We start from the raw sequence: 17,386 nt of genomic DNA on the forward strand, positions 1-17,386 counted from the left end.
TAAAACCAAATTTCACACTTCAAACCTTTAACATCAAAAGAGCTTTCACAAATACAATTTTACACAACATGTACTGCCAAGAAAAGTGTCAACTGTTTCAAATTTTCTGCACGTTGTTATTATTTCAAGAAGAACATTTTATTTATTTAAACAGTCGGTATTGCTGCAATTACTACAATTACCAGGTGTACACGGTTCTTTTAAAAACACCGATGTCTATAAAGTTGTTTACTCATTCTCTAAACCTTTTATAAACGTTGATTTTGCTTTTAAGACCATAAATTTATTTTTAGAATAGTGGTGCTCGTGAAGGGAGTAAATCTGTAATTTATTTCAATCCTTAAAGTTGCAGTTGGTCGTGTCATACGAATTTTCTAAATTTTCAAGCGAAAAACATATAAAATCCACATGTCGAATATGTTCGTTAATTAATAAAAAAATCTTTCAAAAGTCGTTATGAATAATGGTATTACATGTATGGAAAATTTTCGATAATTAATTAACACGATAGCTGGTGTTATCAAACCAATTTAACTAATAAAACATTTTAACGAAGTACTAATGAATGAACGAATCAAGACTAATTTAATTTTCAAGTATTCTACAGTTCAAATAAATATATCCTGCTTCCGCTGAGCGGCACAACTGACAAAAAAATTACAAAAGATGAACAAACACAATAAATGTCTGTTAATTAATTATTTTTTAAGCAACTGAAATAAATGAAAAAATGCTTGTCATGTTTTTGACGCATGTAAATATCGTCAAATAAAATTCTGTACGAAAAGAGAAATTTGGTTGTGTGTTCTTTTTGTTATTGCTCACTTGAAAATGTTTCGGATGAAGTTTAAGAACATTCCATGTGACCATAGAATGACGATAAGAGATAATAAAAAGTTTCTCAAAATGGAAACATTGGCCCGTTATTACAACGACCGCTACTACATTTACTACTATTACTACAGCTGTTGATGACAATAGTTTCTGGAATTCCAAAAGTTAAATTGAAAATAAGCGCATCTTGATAACTGAGTGTGAGTATAATTAAATATGTAGATTTAAATATGATGACGTTATTTTGGGAGTCTTTGTAAAACAAAAACAACAATAATAAATATTTAGGATAAATAATATAATTAAAAGTAACAACAATAATAAGTTATCAGTATGTCAATATTGATATAAAGAAACTCGTTGGTGTCAAAGGTTAAACTTTATTAGACAAAAGACGGTAGACTTTAATGAAATCTAGTTATTCAATTAGTGTTAGCTAATTCTAATGAGGAACAGTTAAATCGTGTAAATAGAAGTAACTGGCTAATTTAGAAAAAGGTCAAAATTCGGCTAATTGTTGTAAATCTGCCGACGAAATGTAAAACAGTGAGGTCAACAGGTTATCGATGTTTAATTTTGGAACGAACTCCTTTCATGCTAAGAACAGATCACAGAACTAAGATAAAGTGATTAAAAAGCAGGCTTTTGTCATGGGAGATTTAATAAGAATGTAAAGAGGTCCTACCCCAAAATCCACCTGTTATGATACGAATATGACAGGATGGGTGGTCAGTAACTTACCTTTTTGCCCAAAGTGGAGGCCTCCTCGTTGCCCCTAATAAAGCGTTCGAATTTGAAGCTGTTGGACCTATAGAGCTCATTGTCACATCTTTTGCTGCAAAATCTCCTAGTGATGGCCCTGGATTTGCAGGATTTACAGTCTTTTACGGATTCCCAATCAATATTAAATAAACCGCGTGTTTTTTTATTCTCCTGACTGGACCTCCGTCTTGATTTGCTCCTACGGCGGCGACGTATTTTTGTTTTTTCGTCGATAGCGTTCTGGTCTTGGGCCTTTATGTCTGATTGAGTTCTTTTCGATAGGCCCACACGTTTTAACACTCTGTCCATTTCCACGGTGTGGTCTGTACTGTCGTAAAAGCGCGACTTGATGCGCAACTGCTCGCGCAGTCAGCTGCTTTCGATTTAGGGTAAATGCAAATTAACAACCCTTACACAACACGTGTCTTTGACAGATTTTATCTTTTATTCAAACTATCGGTGACTCATTTTTGGGTGAGCCACTTACCGACTGGACGTTCTACTTCACGCGCACTACCGCTATCGAGGGTACAGCTACTCTTTTTTTTACGAAATAAATTGGAATGAAGAGGTGCTTCTTTTTAATTACGTTCCTAATGAAAAATTATGACCTTATTTAAAAATCCGTTGAAGTTGAAACGGAAAACTCGGACCCGTAAGAAACCAAAATAATTAACTCCACAAAGTTGATTTGATTTTTGATTTCTGAAAAGTTTCTCGTTAATCGCATACTTAAGTACCAACATCACGAATTTTTCACAAATTGGAGTTGATCTAAGAGGTTCAGACATTATTATTCTACGTGACTTAAATCGTAACGGTTTATTCATGTTCGGGAACAGTCAAATCCTCCTAAATTTTTACCACTAAAAATAAATTTGGCGTAAATATACAAAATATCAATCCAATCAATGCCTGTTCTAAACATTGCTTTCATATGTGAATACATACATTTTAACATTATATTCTCATTTAATTAATAAAATTTCAAAAAATGAAGCGGTTGTAATCCTGTGTATTTAATTTTTTTTTATTTACATTAATCTTGACGAACATTTCAGTTTTATATAATCGATTAATTCCCACATACATCAAACGTGCGTGTTCAGCCAATCAGAGCGCTTGCTTTCATCCAATCAAAAATGTTTATCGCGATAAAAGCGTCCTACTACTCTGTCATCTGTCAAAAGTGATTAAAATTGCATGCTACTCCTGTCAGATTGTGTTTTTAATAACTATATTATAAATAAATTATTACCTAACGTTAAAGTTTGTATTCTCGAATTAATCTTGCCAAAAATAACACGACCTAATTTTTAAAACATATCTGATAAATTTCCCAATTTTCACTTAAACATTTTTGCTTTAGACAATTTTACTTAAGATATTTGGGCATTTTTCTTCAAAGTTAAACCCTCGAGCTAAAGCTCTCGGGCCTAACCAGAATAAAAATGCCCAAATTCAACTCGTAAAATTCTCAAAGCAAAAAGTTTTCGTAAAATTGAATAATTTAAGGTCTTGTTACTTTACCTTCGATTAAACTTGCTGTAATAACATTATTTTAGTCATTTTTGAGAGATGTTTAAAAGTTTAATATAATAAATTAAATAGTCTTTCAAAAAAAATTAATAAAATTTAAAATTTAACGAAAAAAAAAAACGTCTCAAAATTTCCAAAACGCAAAATTACCGATGTAATCTGTAAAATTAATAGATCTTTAATTATCTTAAACTGTATAGTATAGAATAGAAAAATACTACACATCAAATAATAACTGACGTATTTTAAATTAAATGTCAATGAAGTCTTTTATTTTTTGTATTTTTTACTTTAAGCGCTCTCTATAATTTCATACAAGTATTTTCAAAAAGAAGGTTTCAATTTTATATGGATCTAAAAATTACTGGACTGGGGTGATCTAGAGCTTCCGAGCCAAATCACAAAATAAATAAATAATAAACTGGACGAAGATTCGGAAGTCAATTACTTAAATTTCCGTGTGAGGCGCTAATGCATCATTTCATAAATTTTTTAAAAATGATTTCTTCAGTTTAGAGTATTACTAGTCTTCAGTAGATGTCGCAATCGTGGCTCATTCATTATTCATTACATTTCACTCGTTTTTCTGATTTATAACCTCTCAGACCCTCACAGCAGGCTACTGATCCTTTCGTGCCTCTCCAGTCAAATATAGTTATTTTTCTAATTTGCTGTTTTAAAAAAGCTGTTAACACATCCGAAATCTAGAAACTTTTTTCAGTTGGTAACACGCATTGAACGGAATCTCAAATGTCAGTGTGAGTATTATTCTGTGGTTTTACCGGCAGCAAATTTACCTACTGTGGTATTCTCTGCTATTTGCCGTGTTTCTGGCAGAGTACAAGATATTTCTGAATAATTCATGTTTAATTGCAATTTCACTTGCGAAAAATGACAATTATGTTTAGTCTAGATTCAAATTTAATATTTTACTTTAAATGTCAACTTTGAAATAAAGGTATCACCAACTGTCACAAAATTCCCTAAATTATGCCTGCGGCAGTCGTGCTGCAAATCTGACTCATGTCTTAATATTTAGTTTAGTAAAACTATTATAAAATATAATTTTCTTATGAAATTTCTACATGACCTTGTTCAAACCTTTGCCTATCCATACATATTAACATTTGTGTTGAACAGTTGTATATTCGAAAAAAAAATTGTGGAATCAATCACTCTCGCGAATTTGGAGATCATCACGAAAGTTGAGAGCTATTGCGCTGCTAATTTAAATTATCTTAAACATGATGAATGAAAATGTATCAAAAAAATAATAATTTTTCCTATTCCTATCACATTTTTAAAATTAGTCAACACTTCAGAAGGAATTCTCCTAAGGCAGCCATTTTTGCTGCTAATAACTTTTTCCTTTTTAGTACAATTTAATGAATGTTTATTTTTATTTTATTCTTTATTGATATATTGTTTATTTTATCACTGCGCTACCACATAATTTTCTTCACACTATTAAAACAATCGAAAACTAATAATTAACGAACTACATAATAACTTATTTGCAAAAAGCATGCAATATTTTTCTTTCGATTTTGTACAGGGTTATTATAAATGATTGCAGTCGAAGCAGGCCATGCCCATGTTATGAAATTTTTGCGACTTTCAGTGAACTGTCATTTTTGTCGCTGTCACTGTCATTTTTTAGGTTAAAAGAGCGGTGATGAGGGTTTTACTTACTTTTTTAAAATTATCGATTGAATCCAAAAATATTGAGTTGTTGTTTTGCATCTATCTAATTCAACTCCTATGTGTGAAAGGTATGTACTCACTTATTCACATCATTTTGATGTTTTTTACATGGAGCGGCAACCATAAATTTTACATTCAGTTTTTACGCCTACTTGGACTGCAATCATTTAGAATAACCCTGTATAATACTCACATTTACTGTTTTGGACATGTCTCTCGTTAATTGCAACCGCAACAGGAAAAGTTCGGGATTTTATTTAAGTGGGCAAACCGATGGAGTCCAATAGAGTTATCTAATTGGCAATTATGGACCCCGACCCCACAACCAGCTTTTCCTATTGCCACAAAACTGCTTCAATACAATAAAACAACACAAATAATACTCCATCAACACAAAATACTCAGATTCAAACACAAACACATCGCGTGAATATTCAGTTCGCGCAACACGTGTTTGGCTGTCGCCTTCTGATTGGCTGTTAGATTTCGCTCGGCGCTGTTGTTCGATTGTGTTTAAAGGTAGGTAATTATTTTATTATAAAGTCAAAATGAATATCACAACTCTAACGATTTATAGTTTTACTTTATATTAAAAATATGTATATACACAGATTTGATTGCAAAAAAACCTATAAAAAGATTTATTCCAATTAAAAAAAAAATGTGGCAACCGGGCGGGGCTAGGCGGAGCTGGTCCGCCCATTTACACCTTGGGAGAAAAAACTTCAAGACTGACCTCATGTTGGTTCTACACATAATAGATACCTGTTCTGTGATTGTAGTTTTTGCATATCAGATTTTCTTGTATGTATTACATAAAGTAATGTCAATAAGAAATTACTCTCTAGGATTAGAACTTTTAGGAAAATTACGTTTTTCATGTTGTATGTAACTAGAATTTTCAAAAGTCATTTTGAATGCCTAAGGCTGGTTACCCATTGATGTTGACGGTTGACGTATTGCTGTCAATTATTATCAATTGAGAGATTCTTTGCGCAAATCCAACTAAATATGCCGCCAGAAACCAAAACTGATAAAACATCAATCAGTTAATGAGAAATTAGACATTTGCAACTATTACAAGGAATTCGCTGCCCTACATTTTTGACATGATTACGCTATCTTTTTCTTTTGTTTGTCACGAGAAACCCTGATAGAAATCCATTGGGGCGATGTCGCGAGTAATTCGTGGCTTGACGTTCAACTTCTCTTTTTTATACAACTTGTTGAAAACTTCCGAAAAAAGCACTGTGAATTAAATCTTAGAACAGACAACACAGATGTATAATTGATTGCATATTCACCACACTTTCTTTGAGCATTTCAGCGGTATAAAAAAATGCACATTTAACTACCAACCAAGTTACAAGTTTTCTTTTGAAAGTGAAAAGTCATGTTTGAAATTAATTTTTTGAATCCTATTATAGTTACATAAAAACTTTTTTGTATAAATTAGTCTTCAGGTTCAAATAGATTTTACTTATGGTGGCAGTTATTGATTTGTGCGAACTACAATACTTGTGCATACTTACCAAAAATTGTAATGGTTTTAATTAGAAATTAAGACACAAATGAATAAAGAATAAATACTATATTCTACAGGCTTAGAAAGAATAATAAACAAAATAAAAATGAAGTAAACAAAATAAACATACAAGAAATGACAAAATAAATAGGAAATTATACAGATGGAATCTAAAAGTAGTAAGTGATTTATAAAGAATTGTTCAAAAAATCATCGATGGACGGTTTCAATGCACGTCATTGGGACCAATTGGGAGAAATTCACATGTACCATCAATGCAAACAACGTCTACCTACAAAGTAATACAAGTTAGTATATTATGAATTACTCTATTGATACTGTATGTAACACTGCAGGTTAAATAAAATGATAAAAGTAAATAAATATGTTACTGTAGAGTGAACCGTACTTTACAGAAAAAATAATAATTACGAAAATAATTTTTATTTACATGGTAGGTCTAAGTAACAGATAGAGCTTTATATTTAAAAAAAAACGCTACTCACTCCTACTCTACAAAATATTTATAATACAAATTACATACTCTTGGTATTATTTGTAAAAAAAAAATAAATAAATTTTGAAAACAATGTAATTTGGCAATATAATTTATATATATTCAGTTAAAAGGCAAACCATCAAATAATAATAGAACTTAGAAGATTTATTTGAATAAATGTTTACTATATACATACATAGTAACATTACAACTATACTTGTGTGAAAAAAATTGCCAAAATATAACAACACTACTAGAAAACAACTGCTAAAAAATTACACAGAAAAGTAATTCTACGAACATTTTGTACAGATACATATCATTTAATTTTGTCAGAGAGCCAAAAAATGTTAAGTAGCAATAAGGAATTTAAATATGTAGTTTAAGCTCAATGGATAATTTATTAAATACTGATTTGTAATCTGTTCAAATATCACAGGCAAGGGAATTAATGTTTCCAAGGGAAATTAATACAAAATCGATTAAAAACAAATTTTCTACATATATGTGAAAGTAAATAAAAATACTTATTAAATACACGTTGAATGATTTCAGATCTCAATTAAAATTACATATTGTTATTATCTAAATCCAGAATGTTTTATCTAAATTACATCCCCTACCCTGGACATTTCACATTGATATAACTATCTATTAATATTATAATGATCATTGCAGAAATAAATAATTATATACGAAAATATAGAGCAGATATTTCAAACAATTACCACTTATACTGGAATATTTCAAACGCTGCTAATTTAATTGACTAGAAAGGCGTCAAATTTTTAAACAATTCGCGTAGTTAATTAACCGAATTAAATAAAAAATACATACATAAACCATCTTGAAATAGCCATAAAGTGATTAAACAATTTAAAATACCTAGTCTAATGTCAACAGGATCAAACGTCGACCATGCAACCGTAAAACGTCGATAATACCTGATTAACTGAACAAAACTTTGAACTTAACAAATCAAAAATGTAAACGCTCGGTTTAAACAATTATTAAACATGATGATGATACGGCAAAAACATTCCAAAAATCATTTCAACATAACCGTAACGATAACATTCCATAGAATTAAGAAGAGAAAGTATTAACCGACGTTCTATCGCATGATATCATGTTTTGTCAAATGAATTGTAAAAAAAAATATATATATCGATATATATATATTACATAACTAGCACAGTAGTACATGTGTATATAATTTCACTTTTTCAGTAATAGTGCTTATTGATTTACACTTTAGGAACAATTTTTTATATAAAACAACACATTTTTTTACTTTTTATAAAACACTTCAGTTTGTGGACTTTCACAAATTGTAAAAGTTATACCCCCACAAATTCGCCCAGTCCTAGCTGTTCCGTTGTCGTTTGTTAGACATGTTGGGTAGAACACCTCCTAGCATGTATTTCAACTGAGGCATGAAGTCGATCACATTTGTTACTTGAACTAAAGGTACCACATCATTCATATTTTGACACTTTCCAGACTCCATTAACACGTGGGTTTGGGAACTGAAAACAACGAAATTTTTATCAACATTGCTTCTCTCGTCACCACATAAGAATGTACTTTTTTCCCCCAAAACAAAAACAAGAACGCACATTTAATACAACTCAATATACACACCGCAAAAAATGTTACAACCAAAAACCGAAATATAAAATGTTACAATTACACCTCTTATTAAAAAGTCTCAATTACCCCGTATTTTTGTTACACGCAATACATTATTATAAGAACAACTTCTGTAACATTTGAATAATTAGGTCTGTTCACTCATTCGCGGTTGTATTTTGTGTTGCATCCTAAATCCAAATATAATAAATACCACTGCAGACAAAAAGCACGTTTCAACCACATCGTCACAATTGAAGTTACAGATATGTTCGTAACGACGAAATTTGCGTATTCTTAACAACCTCAACGCCAATTGTGCCTGCACAAAAATACTACAAACCTTTCGCAAATCGGACAATGTTAAAAAAAAGTCAATAACCTAAATGTCAATAACCCTTTTATTTTGCGCTTTCCAGTTATTTCAACCGTACGAGCTAAACACTAAGTAACAAGTAAAATAAAAAATGTAACAGTCTGTTAGTTGAAAAAACTGCACTGCTTTTTCTTAACTTTAAATTTGGACTTGGGGGTTGCTTTCCGTACAATTAACAAGGCAATAGAGATAAAAATTGTAATTTAATTTTACTGGACACGTCTGTGCCGCTTCACAAATGTACAGAGAATGACAATTTTACCTGGCCCAAGGATTAGGTATTACACTGCAGGTGTTTTGGCGCCAGGGCGACAACCCGCCCTCTGTAAAGGACTTACAACTAAAAATTACCTGCAAAATTGCAGAACACAGTCCATATTCTATTTTCTAAAGATTGTTTTTAATTGCATCAATATTTGTTTTTTTGTTTGTGGAATATATTGGTTGTAACTGGTACGATTAAAATGGGTGAAAAAGTGTTAATAAAAAAAATATGAGAAAATTGAGTCAGTTAAGACGCCTGACATGTACCGCGCACCAGAAAATTCCAACTGTATTAATACTTACATTCGAGCAATATTCAACAAATTTGATCTAACACCCTCTACCCATGCAAAAATTAACCAACTCAACTTACTTGTTGGGTTTGTACAGATCGATCCCTAGTACTTTCATGACTCTTTGACATGACTGCACTGGTATATTATTAAAAAAATTCATAATGAGATCAGGTAATGTAACCAATAATTCAGCGTATACATATGGCTTCATATTAATACACGGCAATAATTTCCCTTCAACTAGTGCCTTTTGCATTTTATATGGAATGTGGTTACTACTAGTTGGCGGTTCGGGGATTGAAATTAATTTACAATTAACGTCATCTAGACACATCTGACCATTTGACATCGAGTGCTGCTCTTCAGCGAAAGTACTAGGTTGAGTCCGCGACGACTGCTGATGAGCTGGTTGTGGTGTGTTTATCAGAATGGACTGCCTGTTGCTCACGTTGTAATTGTTTTGCAAATCCCTTCGGAGAAAAAAAAAATAAATAAACAATATACTCAAAAGTGGGGACACTAACCGTGGAGCTGAATTTTGGTTAACTACGTCCATGTGCATTCTTTGAGCTTGTTGGTGCCTCAAGAAATTCGGCGAAAGCACACCACCGTTGGCCAAGAACTGTCTTATAGGTATCATGGGAGGTGGCTGTGGTTCCTCGGGTTCTTCTTGGTGATAATTTATTTGGTTAAGACTGGGTTGTTCTCCTGATATCATGTAATTCGGTGTTGCGTTCGTTTGGGCATTCGTATAGTGTAAATTGGATTGCCTAAAATCGAAGTAAAAATCCAAAACGTCACAAACTTATAATAGTACGTACAAATACGCATGCGCACTAAGTGTGTGGTCACGGATTTCAACACATCTATAGATATACTTTTTTTTTATTGTACTCATCTAATCACAGTAACAAAAAAGAAAATAATTTCACAACTTCGTTGCTGGTGTACAACTATCTAGGTAATTAACATACGATGGACTTAATCATGCATTTTTTTTATTTCTACCAATATTCTAGTACAGTCCAGTACAAACATTTACATTTAAAACTCACCAATCTTCCTTTCCATAAGTAGGATAACTAAGACATACATTTTTTGATTAGTTTATATAACGAAAAAAAAAACCTCCAGAACACAGAAGATTGTTTTTTTTTTTAATACGTGGTTGAAAATAAAATGGACCCAACGAAACACACAAGAAAATATGTTAACATTATGATTTATTTTGTACAGAACTGTACACGTCTAACAAAGACAACAAATAAAAAGTCGTAAGATGAGTTGTTCTATTTTTACATTTATTTTTATACTTGCAGCATGATGCAGACTTGTTATTAAATATCGTAATTCATGACGTCAGTACAGGACGGCCTACAGCTGATATGCACCGTAAAAATTCTATTGGGTCTGCATTACTCAAGCGCCATCAGCCCCATGCTGCTCTTATTCTAATAGTCTTAAAACATATACACTTATACTAATTTACAACAATACGAGTAGATGAATATTTTGGCAACTTTTCATGCTTCAATTGAAAATAAGAGTCAAGTAAAATGTTCCAAATAAGTAAATTTTAAGTAAAAATATACTTAAAATGTATACTTTTTAGTAGACAAATCGGACACTTTCGTCTCACTAAAAATAATAAATTCTTGTATTTTTCCCTAGAAAATTAAATTTCGTTGTTTTTAGTTAAAAGAAAAATGTCATTGTGAAATGCAGACATTTGTCGCAACATGCAACAACACTGGACATTTGATTTCGTGTTTTCCCATTAAAACAAAGCACTGTTCTTACTTACTACTGATAATCTCTGCATAGTTATGTGCTATACATCATCAAACGGCATCTCCGGTTTCACCGGTGAAGTCTTCAACTTACTCTGTGTTGCGCAAAATTCTGAATAATTTGTTTGAAGATTTAAATTTGTAAAAAAAAAATTGTTGAAGGTGTGGAGGACTCGTTTTTGCTCAATAAAATTTTCTTGACTGAAGGCGGCATAGAACGCAAATGCCCCTCCACGACAATTGCCCAAACAATAGTATCTGTTAGTATAATCAATAAAACAAATTTAGTTCGTCACACATACACATATAGGCAGATTTAAAAAAAAGAAAAAAACGTCATTTCCGGCGACACCGGAAAATGCAATTCAATTTAAATGTATTCAGAAAATATTTCAAACTTTCGGTGCACTACCGTGCTTTGTTTCTCTGTATTATTATTCATCCAATACCAAGACAAAAATTAAAATAATAACGTGTCTTTGTTCACGACTTTAACTTACATATTTTTTGGTATTTGAAAAACAAATTTTCAACAACGATAATGCTTCCGATAATTTGCAGCTTTTCAAATTCTCCTTGATTGGTGTAATAAATGAAAACAGTAATGGCCAACTACTACAAAATAGTAAAAAAATTCTATTAAGAATATTAAGTTAATACCAGACATACAATTTAAATGCTTTCAATGATCTAATCATTGTTTAACTGCGGTACAGGCAAGTTAAATTCGAGTTGAATCTCTGTTTTTTCTAAAATCTAAATTATCTAATATCCTTTCCAATACAAAAATGCTGACATAAAAAATTTCGAATGTGATTTGAACATACTATACTTTCTGATTACACAATAACTTCCCGTGAAGTTAATGATTTTCAGTTTTGATCATTCCATTTTGTTTCAGATTAATTCTTTATTGTGCAAAGTCTAGTTATAGCAATTTTTCATAGAAGATAAGCAAAAATAATTTAAATAATGTGAATGTCAAATTCCTTATTTTTTTTTTTTTTTGTTCTTGTGGTTCTCACGCCTTTTAGGGCCTTTATAATTCTTCAAACAGCTTATCACAATGGATTTGCAATTTCCATGGGTAAATTTTAATTTGGGATTATCAGCGAAATTGAAATGAGGTCTTTTGGGGCTTGCAACTTCCAATAAAGGGACGTAAATTGAATCAAGAATCAAACACTCGACCAATATCGGCTTCACCAATTCTTTTAGTAAAAAGCTTCATTTCTTCGAGGATTAGCAAGTATTTCCATTGCGAGAAGAGAGTAAGTCTACTCTTTAGCTTTTTGTGTGACGTTTGTCGACAACTAGAAGAAATTCAGCTTCTTATAATTCATAACATGAATTATTTTACTACAAAACACGTCATAAAACAATCTCATATTATATAAAACGCAAACCAGCACCACGAGTCGTTATCACGTTAAATTCTTTTTCACTAAGTGATGATGTTTGCATTTTTCGAAAATCGATTTATGACTCGTAAAATAAAATTGGTGAGCAATTCACATAACAGGCAAATTAGCAATATATGCTGCCCACGACCTTCACATTGAATAGTTCATTTGAAATAAGAACATTTTCGAGTGACAAAAAATTAATAAAAAAAAGAGTGGACAAAGAAAAAGTAAAAAAAAAAACACAAGCAAATAAATCGAGTTGCGTTCATCATCGTGACAATTTAAATCATGTTCTTTTTTTAATGTAAAGTTTCAATAAAGCACGAGAAGAATGGCCAGGTCACGTGACTGCGATAACACGCTGCATCGCGGAATGAATGTTTGTACAATATCAAGAAATGTTCGGCCGTGTGTTTGAATTATAAGAAATCGAAAATAGCTTCTAGTTATTAAATATTACATTAAAAAAGAATAGTATTTATGAGATAAATTTGTACTGTCACTGGTACGTCACGTGTATGGTTTTGTTTTGTTTTGTTCGATCGTGTAAATAGGAGTAGTAGGTTTTATAGATGAAAAATTTAACTTACGCCTGGGTGGTAGGTACAAGTGGTGGTGGTCCCTGAGTTATGTTCGAATAATAGTTAGGCGACCTCATGTGCCTGTTGCCTGCGGCTGCGGGGTATGTCGTCCTGATAGCGGAGCCTGGAGTACGTGACTGAGGTGGATGATAAGGATGTTGACCAGCCATCCCATAGGACGGGTAAGAATGAACGTTATGCATTTGACTATTAGCCGACGGTGGCTTGGGTTGGCTCAAACTGACCGCCCTCGGACTGGGCACTGGATGGGCAATCGGCGGTCCAGTCGGCTGTCTGGTCCACTGGATAATTTGCGATTGATTCCTGGTGTTGCCACTGATCAACAACTGCGAATCGACACTTTTTTTGGGCCAGTAGTCCTCAAAAAGCGTACCCGGAGGAAAGTAATTTTTAATATCATTTAAACTAATAACAGAACAGGAATCGTGCGCGAAAAGTTCGTTCCGAATTCCTTGGACTTTACAACAAAACTTTAAATAAGATAGGTCCCAGCCTTCCAGTTTGTTGGCCCGCTGCTTTAAATTTTCAGTTTCCCCTTCGAAATAAAATAGAGGGACGTATTTTTGGTCGTTATATACAGTATACGGAACCACAGATTCCTTGTTAATCCTGATAAAACCACTCCGTCCTAACGAATCCGTCTCACCATTTACTAATTTTGTGTAACACGAACAGAGGAAATTGTAAAATTCAATAGCATCACTCAGTCTAACAATCAGATCACGTTGGGTAAACTGTTCTTTACCAAATTGGTAGTCACAGTGTTTTATATTAATTTCATTAAGCAGCCTACCTTCAGGCTCTGTAATGTAATAACTCCTGATACAAGTACAGTTGTAAATGTCCTGGTGCAGATAGTTTAAGTATTTGTTGAGGGCTTTCATCTCCACCATCCTGACGGCACAATATTTTTCTCCAAGCCTGTTTATGTATGGTATGGGGTTCTTGCCTATAGTTTCCCATCCAAAACGCCCCCGGACCGACTCCTCATCTATAGCTTTGCCAGTCTCACCACAGTTCGTCGCTTGAAGACTGTTGTTCTGTTTCTTTTTGTCGTTCATCATAGAGTTCAAGATTAGGTTTTGTCCAACGCCAGCGTGAGTTTTCTGCTGATTAACAACCATCCGATTCTTACTAGCTTCCAAAATTTTGTCGGCCAAAGCCTGAATTTCGGCTTCGTCGTGCCTTTCCTGCTTCACGTTCATGATGTTTTGGTTGTCAATACTTGAAACAAAACCTGACTTGCACACTAGATATTGCAACCCATTTTGGTTTGATTGATGTTTACTAAGAGTGAGGTTAAGGCGGGTTTATATTTTCCCTGGTTATGTTTTAGCGGCCATAGCGCCATCAAAATGGAACACTCGGTGTTAAACACTCTTGCCGGACTGAATTCATACGAAAACTACTACACTAATTCTCGTTCCGACACGACACAATTTACCAGATTTTTCACCGGATTTAAAACACTTTCAACTTTATTTTAAAAACATTGGAAGCCAGGATTTTCATTACATACACTTAACAGCACTACACTGTACTCATATTAGTACACGAAACGTTCGAAAGCGGGGTACAGCTAGATGGCATCAAAAATAAGCAACATAGCGACAACTAACGACGAAACTGGTAAGTAACCCGAGAGCGACACCTGACAACCAACTTGCCAATGACCAGGCGCCATCTTTAACCGCCAGATCTACAACCGGTCCATTACAAACCTAACCGAATCCACAACTTTACAAAAACATCATCACAAAACTCCTCGCATCTGAACACCACACGCAATACATCCCTCCACTTAAGAAAACTCATTAAACTCGTTCGTATGTCAGGAAACGTGTCATCTTTAAATGTAACGACAAAACTTAACCCTCCTTACACAAATCGGTTAAAACACCTTTTTGATCGCTTTTTATGATATTTTCTGAATAATTGAACGTTTCTCGACAAGTTTAACAAGAACCAAGTATGTTTTTTTGTCCAAACGCTTTTTTACCAACTCATATCTACTCACAGTCTTTCATTTCTAAGCTAATTTAAGTAATTCATCCGAAAAGAATTTAAAAAGATCTTTTTTCCTGTTACGCAACCTGCGTCACACGTACTCGGTGGTTGGCGTCTGCGCTTTCGGTCAAGTTGTTTCCGCTAGATGGCGCAAACGTCGTAACATAATTTATTGTTGTTTTTTTCAACATGGCTTCCAGAGAATATGGACGAATCAGAACGTCGCTTTCGGTATTTCATAATGGTGGCTGGTCAACGTATTGATGACGTCATTCTGTAATTGAGACGAGCTTATTTTTTTTCTATGGAGTTTAATTTATGCTCGTTGATTATAACTAGACATAATTATTGTTTTGGACTTTTATTATCAGTATGAGGATTTAATCTTCAACTGAAAATACATATTTGTATTTAACTGTTCATAAGTAATTGCAACTTTTGGTTTAACTGTACTTTGCTATAGAACGACAAGGTCAGTGGCGTTACCGACGAATTGTTTCTGTTGGAGTATGCATGCATTATTTGCTTTAATAATTCATTTATTCCGTTATAAAATAGCGATTTAAAACAGCGTAACACCAATTCATTTATCGTGTAAATCGTTTTCGAGAGTAGACATATCATTTTGCTAAAGTTAAAATAGTGTGACAGCAATAGAATACGTCAATAACTTATCCCTAATTAATTAAAATAAATATTGAGTTGAACTGTACGGTTTAATTTTAGAAATGAAATCTGTAAATTATTAAATGAATATTATAATGATTGTTTTACTTCAGCCACGAACTACAAATCCACCGGTAGTTATGAGTTATGACTTTAAAGAGACAGTGGCGGCGCATGCAGGAAAAATTATTAATGTAAATTAAAATCGATATTAAAAAGAAAAACATATTTTTAAACAATGCTGTTAAAGACATTTATTTAATAGTATATTAATAATTCCACTTAACATTTAACTAACAGCAATATAAAACACATTTATATTAATAATATTACAATTAGATTTCAGTGTCAAAAAGAATAATAATTAATCTAGTTCAACTAAAACTCAAAATTGATTCATGTATTATTCTGGAAACTCATTTACATACTTTGTTTATTATCTCTTGATATTTTCACTACTATATTGTTGATCGCGTTCTGCCACATTCCAGATTAAAAAAACAATACGTAGTTTACAGATAATTCCAATTCGAGTAAACTAATAAATCTGCAATTAATATGTTGTAAAGTAGATTAAAACTACTTAAAAATGATTTCAAATTATTTAATTATTGCAAGGATGAAAGGACAATTTTCATATAAGCTTCGTTACACACAGCAATGAATACGGCATTATGATGGAAATGTGTATCATTGTAGCACTAGTACATATTCTCGGGTGGTCAAGCGGTTGTGTTATGTATATTTCTTAATATGTATAACGATTTGGCTCCTTTTTAGAATACTTTTTTTAGACATACGCTTGACCCTGACTAGAATCTGGACTCTGTTAATTACTTTACGTTTTAATATTTTAGAAATAAAGCAATTTCAGTTGCAATATACGACGTAGGTACTTCACTGGTACAGTGGTACCTGCAAGAACCCTATCACTCTCTGGTTCCATAGTAACTTCTGTTTTTAAACCACTCTGTAAACGTCGGTAGCGGTTCTACTGATAAACGCGAAAAATTTACACAACTAAAGGCGCTCATCTTTCTTTATCATTAACTTAAAAAAAAACGATCATTTCTTATCCAGTTATTGTCTAGGTATGATTTCATTCAACGATTTTTTTTTGTAAATTGAGGAAATAAACGTTGACATATTACCAAAAAACATTTATAAACACTCGTTTGGTTTCGAAAAAGTAATGAAACAATATTATCATTTTGTTCTGAGTTCTATGAGATTTTTGGAACATGCTGTATATTTCATGTTTCAAAATGGTGAAAAATAAAACAATTGATAATTCAAAATTAAACAATTGTTTGGTTAATTTATATGTAAATTAATTTTAATAATCTAAAATATACGATATTAGAGAGTTTGAATAATAAATGTTTACAAGTGAAATAAAAATCCATAAAAAAGAATGTGATGAAGGATTCGACGTAAACGTCAAGGTCAATGCATAATATAAAACTTATTGCGCCATCTATGCA

General features: G+C 32.5%; 2 protein-coding genes across 7 annotated transcripts in view; both read right to left on the reverse strand.

The window, feature by feature from the left end:
• Positions 1–5,162, reverse strand: part of hwt (heavyweight) — a 56,703-nt gene extending 51,541 nt beyond the window's left edge. Inside the window, exon 1 of one of the 3 annotated variants that reach the window (XM_069060027.1) lies at positions 5,033–5,162. In XM_069060027.1, coding sequence (XP_068916128.1) covers positions 5,033–5,050 — 18 coding nt within the window. In that variant the 5' untranslated portion in view covers positions 5,051–5,162. Of the gene's footprint in view, positions 1–1,575; positions 1,943–5,032 lie in introns of those variants that run through there. The other 2 variants (XM_069060025.1, XM_069060026.1) reach the window with 2 other exon arrangements.
• A 1,253-nt stretch (positions 5,163–6,415) lies between these two features.
• On the reverse strand, positions 6,416–14,911 carry LOC138140182 (uncharacterized). 4 transcript variants are annotated; one of them, XM_069060985.1, is made up of 5 exons: positions 13,218–14,892; positions 10,487–10,513; positions 9,956–10,201; positions 9,509–9,901; positions 6,416–8,392 (listed from the first exon to the last, which is right to left on the reverse strand). In XM_069060985.1, exons 1-5 carry the CDS (start codon positions 14,432–14,434, stop codon positions 8,230–8,232), a joined length of 2,046 nt encoding a protein of 681 aa, XP_068917086.1. In that variant the 5' UTR covers positions 14,435–14,892; the 3' UTR covers positions 6,416–8,229. The 4 variants fall into 4 exon arrangements, 3 of the variants coding, with proteins under 3 accessions (XP_068917086.1, XP_068917087.1, XP_068917088.1); XM_069060987.1 differs by having other exon boundaries at positions 8,232–8,392; positions 9,771–9,901; positions 13,218–14,911; XR_011162449.1 differs by having other exon boundaries at positions 8,251–8,392; positions 9,439–9,901; positions 13,218–14,907.
• Between the last annotated feature and the right edge of the window lie 2,475 nt (positions 14,912–17,386).

Source organism: Tenebrio molitor, chromosome X (genome assembly GCF_963966145.1).
Source record: "Tenebrio molitor chromosome X, icTenMoli1.1, whole genome shotgun sequence".
Classification (NCBI taxonomy): Eukaryota; Metazoa; Arthropoda; class Insecta; order Coleoptera; family Tenebrionidae; genus Tenebrio; species Tenebrio molitor.

Bases quoted from the DNA above. Each gene is read 5' to 3' on its own strand.
- LOC138140182 (XM_069060985.1), bottom strand. From the start codon at position 14,434: ATGAACGTGAAGCAGGAAAGGCACGACGAAGCCGAAATTCAGGCTTTG. The intron at 10,514-13,217 runs GTAAGTTAAATT...TGTATGTCTTAG, and splicing joins CTTGTACCTACCACCCAGGC to TTATCCTACTTATGGAAAGG. The intron at 9,902-9,955 runs GTTAGTGTCCCC...TTTTCTCCGAAG, and splicing joins AACCAAAATTCAGCTCCACG to GGATTTGCAAAACAATTACA.